At 36.2% G+C, this 20,035-nt stretch overlaps 1 protein-coding gene across 5 annotated transcripts in view; it reads left to right on the top strand.

The window, feature by feature from the left end:
- RB1 (RB transcriptional corepressor 1) overlaps window positions 1-20,035 on the top strand; it is a 182,620-nt gene that overhangs the window by 66,696 nt on the left and 95,889 nt on the right. For all 5 annotated transcript variants that reach the window (XR_011967315.1, XM_072610548.1, XM_072610551.1 and 2 more), the window contains exons 13-17: window positions 96-212; window positions 1,352-1,408; window positions 3,992-4,023; window positions 6,240-6,316; window positions 6,610-6,806. Coding sequence is in view for 4 of the 5 variants with exons in the window: in XM_072610548.1 (XP_072466649.1) it covers window positions 96-212; window positions 1,352-1,408; window positions 3,992-4,023; window positions 6,240-6,316; window positions 6,610-6,806 (480 nt within the window). In the remaining variant the exon portion in view is untranslated. The remainder of the gene's footprint in view (window positions 1-95; window positions 213-1,351; window positions 1,409-3,991; window positions 4,024-6,239; window positions 6,317-6,609; window positions 6,807-20,035) is intronic.

The following is a 20,035-nucleotide window of genomic DNA, read 5'->3' as shown; positions in this document are numbered from 1 at the left end:
CATCAGTGTTGTGACCCTTTCCCCATTTTGTGCTTCATGACAGATGATTAAATGGTTAGATGATTCATACATTTAACCGATATTTTTCTTTAAAGAATTGTACAGTCAATCCTAAGGAAAGTATTCTGAAAAGAGTAGAGAATATTGGACGCATCTTTAAAGAGAAATTTGCTGAGGCTGTTGGACAGGGATGTGCAGAAATTGGATCACAGGTAACAAACCTATTTGCCTTTTTGTCCTTATCACCTAACAGAGTGCCTGGTACACTATAGGTATTTAATAAATGCCTAGTGATTAATTAATACTACCAAGTAAAGCTTATTATGTCATTATTCTTTTGCCAAGGGGGGTATAATTTAAAACTACTCCCAGCTATTCTTCTCTAATGACCTCAACTGACTAAATAAATGCCTTACTTGAACTCTTCTCTTTCCTTCGCTCACACAATCATTCTCTTGTCCTGTTGAGTACTTACTTACTCATTTGTCTACTTTGGTTCTTTGCAGGTTCAGTAGATAGGCTAGGAATTAAGAAATTTGGATTCTAGGCATGACTTCAACATTAATTAGTTTTGTGACCCTGGGCATATCATTTCACTCACTGAGATTCAGTTTTCACCTTCACTAAATGAGGTTGACTGTTGTGCAGGGTTGTTAGGGTGGGACAAGACACATGTACTTGAAAGTCTTTTGAAAATTATAAAGTGTAGTATGTATGTAAGAGGCCATGACTTCTAAGGTATTGTGAGGTTTGACTACATTTTTCTTCTATCACTGCTTCTACAAAATAATAACTGTAAATCCTCTGAGGTGGAAATATATGGTGTATGTTTACTTTATGGAATAATGGGATATACTGACGATATTTCTATCCCAAAATAAACTTGACTGCTTAGCCAATTAATCTGGTTAAATCATGGTATTAATGAAGGAAAATGGTAATTAATGAGGGAAAAAACCCAAACCCAAGTTCAAACCTTGTATGTAAATTCTAATCTGTTTCACAGGCGAAGCCTGCACCCTTTAACTGTCAGCTTTTTTTTTTTTTTTTTTTTACAAATGACTACCTGGTAAATTTGGTAAGAAAATGGAAAACTATCAGTATAAATCTATTATTACTAGTGACAGCACAATAAAATATAACCTATCAATGGTGGGTTAGAAACATTTTTTAATCTAATGAACACTATGTTTTTCTTTAGTTTTTCTGCTTTTAACTTTCATGACCCTTTGGCAGTCCTATTTCTTTGAGGGATCATTCGTGTATTTCAAGATCTCTGATTCTTTCTGTATTTTTTCTAAAGCAGTGGTATCTCAAATTTCTTTGTGTTTGTGTGTGTATGTTTTTAAAGCGATACAAACTTGGAGTGCGATTGTACTACAGAGTTATGGAATCTATGCTTAAATCGGTAAGTGAGAATTAATATCAGAGTTGAAATCCATGCTATCTGATCGTATCACTCTCTCTTAATCACTGTCTATAATCTACCAGCCTCCACTTTACTCTCCAACTTTTCTCAAAGACTGTCATTTCTGCTTTTTTCTCTTTCTTTCTGTCATCATTCTTAGAGATTTCTTTATCCATGATAATACCTTTTTAAAGACCCTGTCTGTGTAGTTTTCTGAACTATTTAACTTCCACAATCTCCATTTCTCTTCTACTTCAGAGACCTAAAAGGTAGTCACAGCTTTTACCTCAACATTTAAAACTGTTCGACTTTCAAGATTATGAACTTCTGAAATTCCCCTCTTTAAATATTTGCCTCTCCATATAATTTACTTTTTCCAAATCCAATTTTCACCTCTACTGTGGTATTTGGCTCTTCAATATATCCTCCTAGCCTACCATCACTGTTCTGCCTTCACTGACTGTTTAAAGTGAAAATGTGGTGAGAAAGGGCTAATTGGGTTAAAACACTTAATCTCTAGGGAAGTTACCTCTAAGAGTTATTAGTAAGAATTCAGTTAAATTAAAAAAAAACAACAACAAAGGTTTGAAGATCTTGCTTTTATAAAATGTGGAGAAAAGGAAAATATTTTGTAATGAGTAGAATGTACTAGAATTAGATTTTTGAAGCAGTCTCATAATGTATCAGTAATAAAAGCACCAGCTTTGTCTTCTTCTAAGAGAAAGTAAATGTGGCTTGAAGAGCACTTCCGTACTTTTGAGCTTACCAGGGAGATTATAGTATTTCTTAACAGGCAAATGGGAAAAATACAACAACAACAAAAACCCCAAATCAAAGAAGGGCTTCAATGTGAAAAGAAAAAGAGAAAAAGAAATCTAAGGACTCAGAGCAGGACCACAACTTCCTTTATGTTGTAAAGTAGAAGAGCTACCATAAGACTGCTCCTGAAGAGGTGGAAGCTAGAGTCTCTGAGGAACGAGGTGATACTTGTCCTTCAAAGAAAGATAATGTGCTGTCAGATGAACAGACCATCCTGTAAGAGTCAAAAGAATAGAAAAGTTGATGACTTGCTGAGGAGGAACCAAGGCAGCTATTTGTCAACTTAACAATTGAGAGGTTTCTCTACTGCCTTTCTGGGCATAATCAATCATTTAGGGTTAAATATCTGTTAAGTGTCTCTGTGTGCCAGGGCCTTAAAGTGAAAAAGAAGGAGGAGGGGTAATAACCTGCCTGTGTATAGCCATCAAGTTAGACACTAACTTAATAGTTACTGTAACCCTGATATTCTTGGTGCTCTCTTTGCACATGGTCACCTCTGTACATGGATCGATCTGCTATGACTTGCAAAGGTTTGACAACACCCATTACCTGAATCAGATTATGTAAATCTGAGACTCAGTCCTTTCAAAGGAATGTGGCAAAGGCTGATATTTCTGGTTTTCTTGTCTCACATTTGGTAAATTTCAGTGGCTGCCAAATAGATCTGTCTAGAAATCTATCCAATAACTTAAAACATATTTCTAAATGGAAACTCATTCTCTTCCCCCGAAAAGCTGCCTTGTCCTTTACTTCTCTGTTTCTCAATGACATCATTGTTTTAACTTGTCCCCCAGATTTTAAACCTTGAAGTTAACTTGAACTCCTCTGTTTCCTTCACTCACACAATTATTCTCTTGTCTGGATATTTCTCTAATTGATCTCTTTTCATTTTCATTTCATAAACCCTAGTTCAGGCATTCAGTTTCTCCAAAATAGCCTTCTGACCACAACATTAACTTCTTAATTTTGTTTTTATACAGCTCTAATGATGTGACTCTTCTGTCCAAAAATATTTACTGCTTTACTGTTGCTTACTAAATAGAATATAAGACCATATCCTGGTTTTTTAAAGTACATAGGCGTTTGGACCCAATCTAAATTTTCAGCCTTACTGAACTCTACTCCCTCTCATACACTCTATTGCAGCCAGATTGTACTATTCACTATCCCTATCACTATTCTTTTCCAATTCTTTCCAATTTCTATGCCTTTGTTTATAGTGTAGCCTGCCTCTGGAATGTCCTTCTTTCCCTTTACCCTCCCTCCCTCCCTCCCCCCCCTTCCTTCCTTCCTTCCTTCCTTCCTTCCTTCCTTCCTTCCTTCCTTCCTTCCTTCCTTCCTTCCTTCCTTCCTTCCTTCCCTCCTTCCTTCCCTCCCTCCCTCCCTCCCTCCTTCCTTCCCTCCTTCCCTCCTTCTTCCTTCCTTTTCTGCCTTTTGGTATCCCTTCCATTGAGACTCAACTCATTGTCACCTTCTTCATTTCACTCAGCTAGAAGTGATTATTTCCTCTGCAGAATTCATACAGCACTTTGTGTGGGCCCCTTTTTTGACCTATCACTATCTTCTCTTGCAGCAGTTACTTTTGTACTTGTCTAATTTGATTTTAAATTCAGGCCAAACAGTGTATCTTATTTCATGTTTGTATTTCTCTGTCCCTAGCATAACACCTTACTCATAGCTGCTTATAAATATTTGTTGAATTGAACACCATTAATACTATAATGGAAAAGGTTTCAGTTTACATTGTTTTGTTTTTTATTATAGGAAGAAGAACGTCTGTCTATTCAGAACTTCAGGTGAATTTTCTTTCTTTTTGTTTTTTAAATTTTATCTATTTATTTAGTTTATTTTCATTTTTTAGCAGTAACATCCATAAATTTAAAATTTTTCCCCTTCCCTCCCCCCTCCCTCCTCAAGATGACATGCAATCTTATATGGGTTCTACACATACATTCTTATTAAGCACATTTTCATATTAGTCATGTTGCATAGAAGAATTAAGAGGAATGGAAGAAACCATGAGAAAAATCAAACCAAAACACAAGACAAGAGAAAGTAGTATGTTTCATTCTGTGTTCCACTTCCATAGTTCTTCCTCTGGATGTGGATGGCATTTTGCATCAAAAGTTCTTTAAGAATATTTTAGGTCCTTGCATTGCTGTGAAAGGCTAAATCTATCATTTTTAAAAAAATTTATTTATTTTTAGATTTCAACATTCATTTCCACAAAATTTTGAGTTCCAATTTTTCTCCGCATGTCTCCCCTCCCCCTACCTCATAATACCTTGCATTCTGATTATCCCTTCTCTCCCTTCTATCACACACCACCCTTCCCTTATCCCCATCTTCTTTCTTTTCTTGTAGGGCAAGATAAATTTCTATACCCTATTACCTATATTTCTTATTTCTCAGTAATATGCAATAATAATTCTCAACATTCATTTCTAATACTTTGAATTCCACCTTCTCTCCCTCCCTCCCTTCCCTACCCATCCCCACTGAGAAGGTAAGCAATTCAATACAGGCTATATGTGTGTCATTTTGCAAAAGACTTCCATAATAGTCGTATTGTGTAAGACTATATTGCCCTCCATCCTACCCTGTCCTCCCTTTTTTTTTCTATTCTCTCATTTGATCTTGTCCCTTCCCAAAAGTGTTTACTTCTAGTTACTTCCTTCTCCCATTTGCCCTCCCTTCTATCATCCCCCTCACCTCACTTGTCCCCTCCTCCCCTACTTTCCTGTAGTGTAAGATAGATTTTCATACCAAATTGAGTGAGCATGTTAATCCCCTCCTTAAGCCATTTGTGAAGAGAGTAAGCTTCACTTTTCCCCTCTTCTTTCTTTCTTTTCTCCTCCATTGAACAAGATTTTTGTTATCTCTTTTATGAGTGATAGCCTGCCCCATTCTGTTTCTCCCTTTCTCCTCCCAGTATTTTCCTCCCTCACCCCTTAATTTCAAGGAAGGGCTTTTCAAACTCTCTATTGCCTGAGCGCATTTTACATTCCCCTTGGAGGCACTGGAGGCAGGGGTCTTGACTTCCTGTGACAGTATGCCTTGTTCTTCTTCATCTGAAAGGATGGAAGAAAATACCTGTTCACCAAGAAAGTAACCTTCTGTGGTCTTATTTTTTTCCCCTTTTTTGGGCATTTTCCCAGCCAGTTACTTGACTTCTGAATCCTTTGTCAAGAAGAGGCTCCTAGCTCTTTCTGCCCCCCCCTCCCCCCCCCCCCCCCCAGTACCACGCTCAAGGCTGAGATTCAGATCAGCTGCTTAATTCCCCCAGGGGGCTTTGGGTGGGGCCACCACTGAGGGCTGAGGTTCAGATCAGCTGCTCAGTTCCCCCAGAGGCTTTATGCTGAGCTGCCTGGACAATGGATCCAGGCTGCTTCCTGGCCACTGTAGCCACCTGCCTCCCGCTGCTGCTGCTGCTGCTGCTGCTTCTGCTGCCAGCACCTCTCCTGTTGCCTGGGGCCAGTGCTGGGGGATCCCCACTCCTCTCTCGCCCAGCTAGGAAAGCCCTCCCACACTGCCCTTTGGAGCTTTCTTTGTTGCTTGTGGGTTGAGGGATCTGGGACCTGGGACCTTCCCTGCTGGGAATTCTGCCCTGGAGGTCTGTTCAGGTCCTGTTCCTTCCAGTGCTGCAGCCAGGGCTGAGTTCCACTTCACTCAGTGTCCTGTGAGATAGACCTTTCCTGATAGCCTTCCAGGTTACCTTTGGCTGGAAACTTCTTTTACTCTGTTGTTCTGTGGCTTCTGCTGCCCTGTAATTTGTTGAGAGTCATTTTTTACAGGTATTTTGTGGGCTGTGGGGGAAGCGCTGGTGTATATGCATCTTTCTATTCTGCCATCTTGGTGCCCCCCCACCCCCAGCTAAATCTATCATAAACAGTCCTCGTATCCTGTGGTTGTTACTGTATATAATGTTCTTTAGGTGAATTTTCTTAACTTTAGTAGAAGCTTTCCTTTTCTTGTTAAACAAAAAAGTAATGTTTTCAACATTTTTTTTCAGCAAACTTTTGAATGATAACATCTTCCATACATCTCTGTTGGCGTGTGCTGTTGAGGTTGTAATGGCCACATATGGCAGTAAGTCTAATTGGAAATTAATCTGTTTTTATTAGATTCAGAATTTTAAGAGACTGTGATCTACTTTTTGGTTTTTTATTGAACTATCCCCTTATTAATAGGTTTCTTATTAACAGGTTAAGATTTTAAGTCAGGTCTATATTTGTGTATAACACCTGAACAGAAAATTTGCTTAAGGGACAAACAATCTGAATTATTTAAAAAACGGGCTGTGAGATAGTATCTGTTGAACTCCTTGAAAAGAGGATAATGTAAGAAAAAAGAGGATAAATGGCTTCTTCTTTTACTTCTAGGGAGTACATACCAGAGTCATGATTCCGGAACAGATTTGTCTTTTCCATGGATTCTGAATGTACTTGATTTAAAAGCATTTGACTTTTACAAAGTGATTGAAAGCTTTATCAAGGCAGAAGGTAGTTTGACAAGAGAAATGATAAAACATTTAGAACGTTGTGAACATCGGATCATGGAATCACTAGCATGGCAATCAGTAAGTACTCAGTTTAAATAAAGATGTTTGAATTCATGAATACGTATTAATGAAATTGAATACAACTGAGACACTTGAATGCACTTTACCATAGGAATAAATCTGTAGTTGTTTGATCAGCATGAATTCAGCATGTAATCTGGAATTATAATAGTTTTTGGAGGAGTACAGTGAATTGCTTCATTCTTTGGCTTCTGAGGATACCTTGATTAAGAAAAAAATATTTTTATGTATTTTAGCATTCAGTACAAGTCATGTAGTATGTCACTCCGAATTGAAAAAGAAAATTTTGAAGTGTTCATATATTTTTGATTACATAAGGTAGTACTTCTGATTTATAATAAAGGATGCTTTATTTTGAAATTTAAAAGAATTATTACATTTTAAGCAAAATGGCATAATTATTCAGATTCAGATTCCAACTGTTTATAAAAGAGCTTTGTCCAGTACTTAGAAAGCTATAGCAAACACTCTCAACCTTTTTATATATAACTGTGTGTTCTAAGGCAGGAAGAGAAGTTAGTAGGAATAATTTTGGAAATGGTAGATTGCATATTACTCTGATGTTGAGGATAGTTAAAAAATCTTTGTGCTTAATTATCTTAATGTAGTTAGAAAACTTTTAAGAGAACAAACCACATATTTCCTATAGTGCATTTATGTCTTTAATTATTGTTGATGCCTGGGGAGAAGAAAGAAAAGTCTTTGCAAAATGGAAGGAAGGGAAAAACCAATGGGAAAATGGCTATGAAGGTAGGAAGGAAGTTCTAGATTAGGAACTCTTTGCTGTGGTTATTGCCTTAGATACAGTGGTACTCTTTTTATTACCTTGGTACTCCCTCTATTTAGTTATCTTGATAACAGTATTCTAAAAATAGTCTTATTAAATACAAAAATAAATTACAAGTGATAAGAATTTGGGTATAGATTTTACAAAATAGGAAATAAACTTGTAATTTCATTGATAAAAGATATTCTTGAATGAGGAAACTTTGTACCAATTACAGGGCACCATCTTCTCTGAATCTTATAGTCTTAGAGAAATACCTTTAGCACTGAGAAATTGTGACTAGTCCCCAAGTTACACAGTCAGTACATGTCAGAAGTGTTACAAATCCAGGTTTCTTGGCTCTAGGCCAACTCTCTAAATACTATGTTATATTGCTTCTTAACATTAAAAGTGAGCAGTTGTAGTTATCTAGTTGTGGGCACAGAGTTAACATCTGTTCAACTTAGAACATATATTTTACTGAATTTCCTTTGTCTCAGTGTCCTTGTTTAGTCCCCATATCCAACTGTACTCAATTCAGGATCCCTTTAGTCTGATAGTGTTACCTCTTTCTTAAACTAGGCTTCTCTCCCTTAGCTGTATTCTGTCTTTTGAGTATCATTGCATTACTGGGACAGCTAAGTGGTGCAGTGGATAGAGCACCAGTGCAGGAGTCAGGAGGACCTGAATTCAAATCTCACCTCAGACACTTGACACTCACTAGCTGGGTGACCTTGGGCAAGTCACAACCCCAACTGCCTCATCCTGGGTCATCTCCAGTCATCCTGTTGAATATCTGGTCCCTGGATTCAGATGGCTCTGGAGGAGAAGTGAGGCTGGTGACCTGCACAGCCCTCCCTCACTCAAAACAAAGTCAAGTGCAAGTCATGTCATTATTTCTCTGATGCCATGGTTTTCTTCGGCAACGAAGGATGAACACACACATCATTGCATTACTATATTTAGACAAGTTTTGTTTCCATAGCTACCCAGTACTGTCTTCTCTTCAGCATCTGCTACCCTAAAAAAAATTCTTCTCTTTCTCTGACCCTTGTTTAGGTGTACCAGATACCTAGGTTGATATTTGATCTGCTGTTTGTCCGTTATTATTTCCTTTTGAAGAAATTGTAAAGACATCTCATGTTTGCCCATTAAAAATGAACATTTGCTCTGTGGTTTAGAAGGGAAAGTTCTTAACTATGCTAGAGATAGAGGCAAAGTATTAAGTGGATTGTGTTGATTATGTGAAATTGAAGCCCTTTTTCACAAATGAAATCAGTCAGCCAGAACAAAAAGGGAAACAAGCAATTGAAAGAAAAACCTTTGCTTTAAATATCTTTGACGAAGAACTAATATCTTAAAGATATATGAGGAACTATTAACACCAATATATGACAACAGTTTCTATTGGATCCCTGGTCAAAAGATAAGAACAAAGAGTTGCAAACTATTGAGAATGAATGAAAGACTGCTCCAAATCACTAATAATTAGAGAAAAAAAGATTTGCTAGTGTTGTTAGCCAATAATTTCAGTGAAACTCATTTGGAGTTTTCTTGGCAAAGATACTAGAGTGGTTTACTTTTCCATTCTCCACCTCATCTTATAGATTAGGAAGTTGAAGCAAACAGAGTTAAAGTGATTTGTCCAGGGTCACACAGTAAGTGTCTGGGCCTGGATTTGAACTCAAGTTTTCCTCACTACAGCCTGGCACTCTATCTGGTATACCATCTAGCTAATCTAAAAGCAGATTAGAAAAGCTCTGATGTTTCATACTCACATCTAGAAAATTGGCAAAGATGACAAATGGGAATGGTAAGTTTTAGAGGGGATGTGGAAAGATAAACACACTAATACACAGTTGATCAGGCTATAAATTGTTCTGAACATTCTGGGAATAAATTTGGAATTATGCTAAGAAAATGACTAAAATGTCTATACTTCATTGGCTAAGAGATCCCACTGCTAGGCTTATGGTCCAAGGAAGTAATGAGAAACAAAGATCCCAAAGTATTTATAGCAACGTTTTTGTTTTTGTTTTTTTTTGTGATAGCAAAGTGCTGAAAACAAAGTGGTATGCCCATCGATTGGAGAATGACTTAACAAATTATTGTACATGAATGTAATTGAAAATGATTGCACCATAGGGAAATGATGAATATGAAGAATTCAGCAAAGCATTGAAAAACTTGTATGAACTGATGCTAGAGTGAAGTAAACAGAACCAGTAATAACACACTTTGACTATAACAATATAAATAGAAGAAAAAAAAGGTGCCAAGTGCTATGTAGTTGTTATTATTAACCTTGTTCTCAAAGAAGAGATGAAAAATGTGCTTCTCTCCCTTCTCTTTTTTTTTAATTTTATTTTATTTTCAGTTCTGTATTCTTTTTCCTCATGCCCCTCTCTCACCCATTAAGAAGACAAGAAAAACAAAACCCATTATAAATAGGTATGGTCATGTAAAACAAATTTCTGCCTTAGCCATGTCCACCTCCCTCCCCCCGCCAAAAAAGGCAAAAAAGAGTAGAAAATAGCCTTCAGTCTGCTGTTTATTAGTCATCTGTCTAGAGGTGGATATCATGTTTCATCAGAAGACCTTTTGAATTGTGGTTGGACATTGTGTTAACAAGAATTACAAAGTCTTTCACAATTTAGCATTACAGTATTGCTATTAGTGTATAAATTTTTCTCCTCATTCTGATCACTTCACTTTGCATCAATTCATACAAGTCTTCCCAGGTTTTTTTTTGGAAACTTTCCTCTTCATCATTACTTATAGCACAGTAGTATTCCATCACATTTATATACCATAAGTTGTCTAGCCATTTTCCAAGCAATGAGCATGCCTTCAAGTTGCCAATTCTTTGCCACCATTAAAAGAACTATTAAAATATTTTTGTATGTATGGATGCTTTTTTCTCTTTCTTTTATCTCTTTTGAGTACAGGCCTAATAGCAGTATCAGTGGGCCAAAAGATACGCACAGTTTAATAGCTTTTGGGGCATGGTTCTAAATTGCTTTCCAGAAACATTAAAATAGTTCACAGTTCTACCAACAGAATATTAGTATACCTATTTTCCCACACTCTGCCTCTAGCATTTCTCTTTTTTTGTTATGGTTGTCTTAGAAAATCTTGAGTGAAGTCGCACCTGAGAGTTGTTTTAATTTGCATTTCTCAAATCATTAGTGATTTGGAACATTTTTTCGTATGGCTATTGATAACTATGGTCTCTATCTCTGAAAACTGTCTATTCATATTCTTTGACCATTTATCAATTGGGTAGTGACTGGAGTGACTCTTATTCTTGTAAATCTGTCTCTGTTCCCTATATATTTTAAAAATGAGATTTTTGTCATAAAAACTTTCTACATAAGTTTTTCCCCCAGTTTCCTGTTTTTCTTGTAAATTTAGCTGCATTTGTTTTGTTTGTGTAAAACCTTTTTAATTTAATGTAATTACATTTAATCCATTTTTACCTCTTATGATCCATCTATTTCTTGTTTGGTCATAAACTCTTCCAGTCTTCAGAGATCTGATAAATAATTTCTTCCATGATCCACCAATTTACTTATTATATTATCTTTTACATCTAAATCATGAACCCATTTTGAGCTTATCTTGGTAAATGGGGTGAGACTTGGTCTGTGTGCCTGGTTTCTGCCAGACTGCTTTCCAGTTTTCCCAACAGTTTTTGTCAAATAGTGAGTTCTTGCCCCAATAGCTGGGATCTTTGTTTATCAAACACTGTTACTGTGCTCATTTGCCTCTATATATGTATTCCACTGATCAACCTAATCTCTCTATTTCTAACGCAGTACCAAATTGTTTTGATGATCACAACTTTGTAGTATAATTTGTTATCTGGTACTGGGAGGTCCTTTTCTTTCTCATTTTTTTTCATTAGTTCCCTTGATGTTCTTGACCTTTTCTTCTTATTTGTTTTACTCTGTATATGAATTCTTTGATAGTGTGGTATAACAACGAATAAATTAATTTAGATTGTATTGTCACTTTTATTATATTAGCTTAGCCTACATATGGGCAATTAATATATCTCCGATTATTTAGATCTGTCTTTATGTAAACAGTGTTTTGTAATTGTGTTCATAGCTACTGTTTGTGGCTTGGCAGGCAGACTCCGAAGTACTGTTTTGTGTGTCTCTAGTTATTCTAAATTGCATTTATCTATCTATCTCTTCCTGCTTCATTTTATTGGTGAGATATAGAAATGCTAATGATTTGTGTGAATTTATTTTATATATTTCAAGTTTGCTGAAGTTTTTAATTGTTTCAGTTAGTTTTTTTAGTTGACTCTTTGAAGTTCTCTAAGTAAACTCATAATGTTATCTTCAAAAAGTGATTATTTTGTTTCCTTATTACTTATTCCTTCTATGTCTTTTTCTTATCTTATTACTCTGCCTAGCATTTCTAGTGCAATATTAAATAGTAATGGTGATAATGGAGATCCTTTCTCCCCTTATTAGACCTTATTAGAAAGGCTTCTAGTTTATCCCCATTACAGATAATGCTTTCTCTTGCTTTCACATTGATGCTACTTATTAATTTAAGGAATGCTTCTTTTATTCTTGTGCTTTCTAGGGTTTTTTAACAGTAGTGATTGTTAACATTTTATCAAAAGCTATTATGTATGTATATTGGAAGGGAAATTCACAAAATCCTGCTCAGACATTCACAAAGAGGTGAACTAGTGTTCTCAAGTGTGCAGGTGGACCGTAAACTGTTGAACATTCTGTTATGTTGGAAAGTCTTTGAGTACAGACCTAATTAATATGTTCTTGGAAGTTCATATAGATAAGCTTATCATCAGTTATAAAGGAGAATGGCCCAGATATCTTAGAACTGAAGGGCAAATTAGAAATCAAAAGAATCCACTGCTTACCTCCTAAAAGAAACTTCAAAATGAAAATTCTCATGAATGCTATAACCAATATCAGGAACTCAAAGGTCCTGGAGAAAATACTGAAAGCAGGGAGAAAGAAAGAATTCAGGAACCATGGAGCCACAGGTGAGACTGAAGAGAGGAGAATATTGAGGCAGAAAGAGACTGTTGTAATGGTACAGGTGAGAAGTAATGAGCACCTGAACTAAAGTGGTGGCTGGCTACATGAGTGGAAAGAAAAGAAGGCTATGAGAAATGTTGTGAAGGTACAGTTGACAAAGGTTGGCATCTGAGGGCAACAAAGAATCAAGAATAATTTCAAGTTTTGAAACAAGATGACTGAAAGGTTGGTAATATTCTCAAAAGAGAGAGAATTTCAGAAGAGGAATGGATTTTAAGAGAAAGATAATGAGTTCTGTTTTGGACATGTTAAGTTTGAGATAAATAAGACATTGATTTTTTTTTCTTTGATTTTTTTTTTCTTTGACTTGCCTATTCTTTCAGATTACATTATTTAGTTTACAGTTAATTTTTATTCAAAGACCCTTTATTGAACATAATTTTTATTGCATTTTGGTCAGAAAAAGAAGCATTTATTATTTATGCTTTCCTGTATTTGTTTTGAGGCTTTTATGCCCTAACACATGGCTAGTTTTTGTGAAGCTATATGATGCACAGCTGAGAAATAGGCATACTCCTCTCTATTCCAATTCATTATTCTCTAGAGAACTATCATGTACCTTTTCTAAAGTTCTGTTCATTTCTTTTAACTTTTTTCTTGATTATTTTATAGTTAGATTTATCTAGGACTGAGAGGAATAAATTGAGGTTCCTTACAATTATAGTTTCACTATTTCTTCCTGTAACTCATTCAACTTTTTCTTTGAGAATCTGGATGCTATGCTGTTTGGTACATATCTAATGTTGAGATATATATATGTAAATTAATATATAGAGATAGTATACATAGATACATATGTGTATGTATCTATGTATACTATCTCTATATTATACATAGATGCATATGTGTATGTATCTAGTGTTGATATTAATTCATTGCCCATGGTACCTTTTAGCAAAATGTAATTTCCTTGTTTTTATCTTTTAATTAGATCAGTTTTTTCTTTGCCTGAGATCATCATTGCTACCCCTACCATTTTTACTTCACTTGAGGCATAATAGATTATGCTCCAGCCCCACATTTTAGTTCTGTGCGTATCTTTTTATTTCAAATATATTTCTTGAAAACAACATGTTGCTGGATCCTAGTTTCCAATTCATTCTGCTATTCTCCTTTTTATGGTTGAGTACATCCCATTCACATTCACAGCTATGATTGTTAGTTGTGTATTTTCCCTTCATATTACTCTATTATACTTATCCTTTTCTTTTTTACCCTGTCTTCTCTCTGAGAGTCTGTTTTGCCTCTGACCACTGCCTCCCTGAATTTATTCTCCTTATTCTTGATCCCCTCCCTGCTTTCCCTTAATCCTTTTGTCTCCTACTTTCCTATTAGGTAAGATCAATTTCTGTATCTGGGTGTGTGTGTGTGTGCGTGTGTGTGTGTGTGTTCTGTATCTGGGTGTGTCTGTGTGTGTATTCTTCCGTCCTTGAACCAGCTCAGAGGAGAAAGAGGGTCAATGTTGCTTGCTCTTCTTTCCCCTCACATTACACTATATCGCTCCCATTAAAATATAAATTCTTTCTTGTGTATCACATTTATGTGAGATAATTTTCCCAGAATCTTGTGTGTTCCCCAACTATGGCTCCACGGTTTTTGAATTCTTTCTTTTTATGGCTGCTTTCAGTATTTTCTCTGAGAGGGAGAAAGACAGACACACACACACACGCACACACACACACACACGGAGACAGACAGAGATTAACAGTGTCAAATGCTGCCAAGCAGGATAAGGATTGGGAAAAGGCCATGAACTTTTTCAGGCAACGAGTATTTGTTGTCACACGCCTAATTAGTGCTAGGAATAAAACAAAAGGCATACACAGTCCTTGCCATCAAGGTGCTTACATTTTAATGGGAGAGACAATATACCAATGTCTACGAATGTAAAAGGTGTATACAGAATAGCTGGAAGGTAATCTCTGAGAACAGGCACTAGCAGTGGTGAGAAGGTTTGACAAGAGATAGTTAAGCCAGATTCTCCTAAGTTTTCCAAGGAAAAACCGAAGATAAAAAATAGATGGAAAGTAGAAAAGTTAAGATTACTGTAATAAACTTTTTTCTCCATCAAAGAAAGCGTGGTTGCCACATTTGGACTCTACTGTCTCAAGTGGTACATGAGGAAGTAGAAATGGCACTATGCTATTTTATAGTTGAGAAAGGATATTGGACTAAAGTAATTATACCCAGAGAAACATGCCTGTTCTTTTCCAGAAGTTCCCATAAATCAGTTTGCTAACAATTAAATCAGCTCTACATTTTCTTTCTTGTTTATATTTCTGTTATATTTGTCCACCTCTGATACAAAGGCATATAAATACTTGTTCTGCACTCTACGGACTCTAGCGCGGTTTACAAAATTTCGTCTTATATTTGCCTTCCTCCCATTTGTCTCCCCATCATGTAGCTGACTTACTTACCTAGATCTTGCATGCTTTGACTTGCTTTGATGTACACTTGTATGAGAAAAGAATAGGCTAAAAGTAGTTCATATTTTAAATTATGAGTTTCATGGAACAGTTTTCCAATTATAGTATCCAACTTAAAATACTTTAGGTTTCTTGCTGCCTAACTTGTAAACAAAAACCTGAACTTCTTCAGTGTTCTTTTGAAATATCAGACCTGACAGGAAATGAATACAAAGAGGAGAAAAGCCTCTGGCTCCGAAAAGGATGTCTGGTGTGTGTTTGTGCCCTGGTGTTTCATTAACCTCACATACTTTACACGAAAGCTTTAGTTTTAACTTTAAAAAGAAGTCAAAAACAATCCGTGTCTCAAAGAGTGGCTTGAAAGACAATGACTTAGTCTTAGTTGTTAGTGTCTTTACATACTTAAACACTCTGTCATAAAATGCCCCACATTATGTTTAAATAATTACCAGTCTTATAAAAGAAATATTATATTGAGTTTTTTAAAGCATATAAAGAATTGTATAAAATAATGGTAAGTTGAGATGAATTGTCTATATGTTGAGAGTCAGAAGATCTTGGTTCTGGTGTTAGTTCTACCAGTAAATATCCGTGTGACCAGTGTGATCAAGTTGTCTCTATGGTATTTTTCTCTGAATCTTTGATTTTATAATTTTTATAGTACTTTCCTAAAACATATTGGACTTTGTCTTTCTATCTCCTATGAGGTAATGAAACCTTAATATACCTGACTTTTATGGATGCAGTATTGTCATTTTGGGATTTTTACAACAAACATTTTAAATTCCTACTATATATATATATCACTACATGATGTTTCTTCAAAATCCTTCTCAACCTCCACTAGGAAACCTTTCTTTATAATTTGAACCATTCTTTCTGTGGCACTTACAGTCAAGTACATGGTACTGACACCATGAAATTTAGTATTTTATTATGTACTGCCTTTGTTGTCTATTATAGGTACTTAGTAAGTGCTTGTTTGTTCATTTTCTGATTATTGCATATGTCTTGTCTCCTAGCAATATTTTTGCATATCCTACAATGCTAGGCAAGAATTGGTACTAAAAATAACTTAGTATACTGAATTAATTTATGATAACATTTAGATGTAAACTTAATTCTGTCTCAGTTACCATGTATTTATCTCACAAATTATACATGTATGTGTATATATACATGTGTCTTTACATTTTTTTCATATTACATATGTAACAAAAATCTAATAAATAAGTCTTTTCTCTCCCCTTTTAGAAGGCCAGTTCCTTATTTGACTTCCAAAGATAACAGAATAAGTTAGAAAAATATGTACTTTCAATACGATGAAATTTAAGCCTAGAACTGATGTTATAACATTACCTGTTTAAATTATTGTCACAGCTAAACAGAATAATTGCCACAAAAAAAGAAAGAAAAAAGAAAAAGAAAATGTGTAGTAACCATAGAAAGTAGAAATGTAGAATCCTTGAACTTTGAACTGATATAACCTAATTGATCAGTCTCTCCTCCCTTAATTCACCTATGTTGAGTCTCATTTTACTTACTCTTTGATTAGGGCTAACTTTGCTTAGATCTTTTTGAGACTAATTTAATGCTTGATTGACATACAGTCTTTTTGTCATAAGAGTATTGAGACAACTGTTCCTTTTTGCCATTTGCTTATTAAGGTTGTTTCAGGACCACTTGATCAAGTCTGAGTTAAGGTACTCTGTACTTAAAACCTGAACTATTGTGCACAAATAGCTTCATCCCTAAGAACAACCTGCTATTGCTACTGGGAAGAAGAGAAATGAGGGGAGATTGTTTTGAGGAAAGAGATAGCAGGAGTCTAATTGGACTAAAATAATCTACCACTCAGTTTCTTGAGTGGCAAGTACAAAACGGTTGTTGGTAGGAGCCAACAGCCTGCATAAGTTCATAAGATTTAGATCTGGGAAGCAAGTTAGAAATCTAATCTGTCCTCTTCGTTCTTTCAGACAAGGAAGCTAAGGACTGGAGAAGTTAAATGACTTGCCCAAAGTCACAGAGAGTACCACAATCTGAATTCTGTAGCTACACTCTTTATACATTTAGCTTGTGGGAATGAGAATTTAACAAAGAGAAAAGGTCTTCAAAAATCAACATTGTTTATTTCCTCTGACAGCACAGGGTTAGATGTTTGCATTTCCATGTGAATAGAAAAGACTTAAAGGGTGAGGAATGAAGTTTCCACCATTTCTCCTGACATTGCAATTAGAAGTAAGATGCCAGGAACAGAAGGACAGCTAGTTCATGCAGTGCAACATCCCCTACCATATTACAGGAAATGATTATCCATCCCTTCTAGAAGACCTCTAGTGGTGGGGAAGCCACTACTTTGAAGGCATTCCACTCTTGGGCAGCTCTTATTATTCAAAGTTTTTCCTTATCTGGAGCCTAAATCTACTTCTCTGTAAATTCCCCTAATCATTCTTAGTTCTCCCTTTGGGATCCATTCAAATAAATATCCACCTTCTACATAACAGTCCTTCATATATATCATATATTTTGTGTGCGTGTGTGTACGTGTTGTGTATATACGTACACATTTTGTCTGCCATTCAAGTCCCATACATTTAGCTATGTCCACCCATCTCTGTATGCCCAGTAGGTAAGCCTAATTATTCAAGGACTTCCTAGCCTCTTCAGTTGATATACAGAGTCTATGTGCCAAAGTCTGCCTTGGCTTTGAACACCAGGAAGCCATAGAAGTCTAGGGGGGAGAAGGATGATTTATAAGAGAGAGTGATTAAGAATAATCTTCAGTTAAGAAGTCTGCAATAAAGTCCATAGGTTTCTAGTACTGAATTTAACAAATTGTTGAATTTAACAAATACAAATATTCCCCCTCACGAAAAGGTGAAAGGATAGTATCTCAAATTGCACGTTAATATCTTTGAAATTTAAGCATAATATCAAAAATATATGAACTGCATAAATAGTGTGCTAATTGGTCTTTTCTCCTTCCGGTCTCTTCCCTCTCCAATCCATATTCCACACAGCCCCCAAAATGATCTGAATCTGAATCTGAAGAAATACACCTCACTGACTTAAGAGTTCCCTTCCCTTGACCTTCCCTGTCCTCTCTCTATATCTTCACTTAAGTTATACCCCCAGACTTGTAATGCTTTCATTCCTTACTTCCACTTTTTCAGTTCAATTCTACAGGCATTTCTTGAGTATTTATTGTGTGCCAGAGAGTGTACAAGATGTTAGGGATACAAAGATGAATTCTCATATTTCTTTTAAGTCCCAGCTCAGCTTCTACTTGCTTTGTGCAGACTTTCATGATTCTTCAATATCAGTGCTTTCTTCTGCTTTAAATTGCATTCTATATGTTGTACCCCTAGGAGACAGTAATCACCTTGAGAGCAAGGGTCTGTACTTGTGTTTTATCCCAGTGCCAAACAGGGATGTTTTAGCTGAATTGAATTGTCCTTATCTTGCACATGTGGAAACTGAGGCTTGAATAAGTTAAGTGATTTATCCAGAAACTTTGAATGGCAATGATAGATAAATAAACCTTTAGTGAAGATTTCTATTAACTGAAATTCTATTAATCACCACTTATGTGCACTCAGGTCATCATTATTTTTCATATACATGACAGAGAAGTGTTCTGAGCTCCTGAAATGACTTCTGAGTCATCACACTTAAATTATGTTTAGTATAATTTTCAAGTTAATTGAAAACTTAATTATATTATATTCTAATGGGGGAGACAACATAATAACTAAGTATATTTAAGATGCATACAAAGTCTGTAGAAGGAAACCTGAGAGGGGAATGCATTTTAGTGCAGCTGGGGGCCATAGAAAGGTCTCTTGGAGAACATGAGATTTGAGCTGAAATTTGAAGAGAGCCAGGAAACTAAAAGATGCAGGTAAAGAGTCAGAGCCTTCCAGACATGGGAGGCAGGCACCACAATGGCATGGAAATTGAAGGTAGAATGTTGTGTGCAAAGAATGACAAGTAGATCCAGTGTCTGTCTCCCTGCCCCCCCTCCCCCCCTCACACACACACACACACACACACACACACACACACACACAGAGTATGTGCAGGAGTGTAATGTAAAAGAAGACTGGAAAGGTAAGGAGGACATGTTATGAAAAGCTTTAAATACCAAACAGAGGAGTTTATATTTGATCCTGAAGCTGATGGGAAGCCACTGGGGTTCACTGAGCAGGGAAATGACATATTCACCTCTATGCTTTAGAAAAATCAATTTGACAACCGAGTGGAAGATGATTTAGAGTTGTAAGAGAAAAACAATAGGAGGCTCTTAAAATAGTTCAGGTGAAGAAGTGATGAAGGTCTGAATTAGGGTGTTAGCTGTCTGAGTGGAGAGAAGAGGGTATGTATGAGAAATGTTGTGGAGGCAAAAAATGATATGATTTGTCAACAAACTGGATATGTAAGGTGAGAGATAGTGAGTAATTTAGGCAACTGGTGGTGCAATGAATAAAATCCTGGGCCTGGAGTCAGAAATACCTGAGTTTAAATCTGGCCTGAAACACTTAGTAGCTGTGTGAGCCTGAGCAAGTCACTTAACCTCTGCCTGCCTCTGTTTCTTCAATTGTAGAATTGGGGTAATAATAACACTGCCCTATTAGGGTTATTATGAAGATCTTGTGACATAATGTTTCTAAAACACTTAGCACAGTTCCTGGCACATAGTGGGAGCTATAGAAATGATCATTCCCCACAATTGAAGATGACACTGAGATTGGTGTTACTCCAAGAGTCTGCAGCCAACCCCAAAAGGTGTGTGATCAGATGTTCAAAGAGTAGAGAAGACAGGTAAAAACCATATCCTCACTGTGATAGTCAGTTAGGCAGGCAAGCAGTCAACAATCATTTGGCTGATTGACTAGGAGGATAGTAGTACCTTGGACAGTAATAGGAAATGGAAAAGGAGGGCAGAAG

Source organism: Notamacropus eugenii, chromosome 5, assembly GCF_028372415.1.
Source record: "Notamacropus eugenii isolate mMacEug1 chromosome 5, mMacEug1.pri_v2, whole genome shotgun sequence".
Taxonomy (NCBI): domain Eukaryota; kingdom Metazoa; phylum Chordata; class Mammalia; order Diprotodontia; family Macropodidae; genus Notamacropus; species Notamacropus eugenii.
Note: the sequence above shows the minus strand (reverse complement) of the source record. Positions and strands in the feature narration are given on the sequence as shown.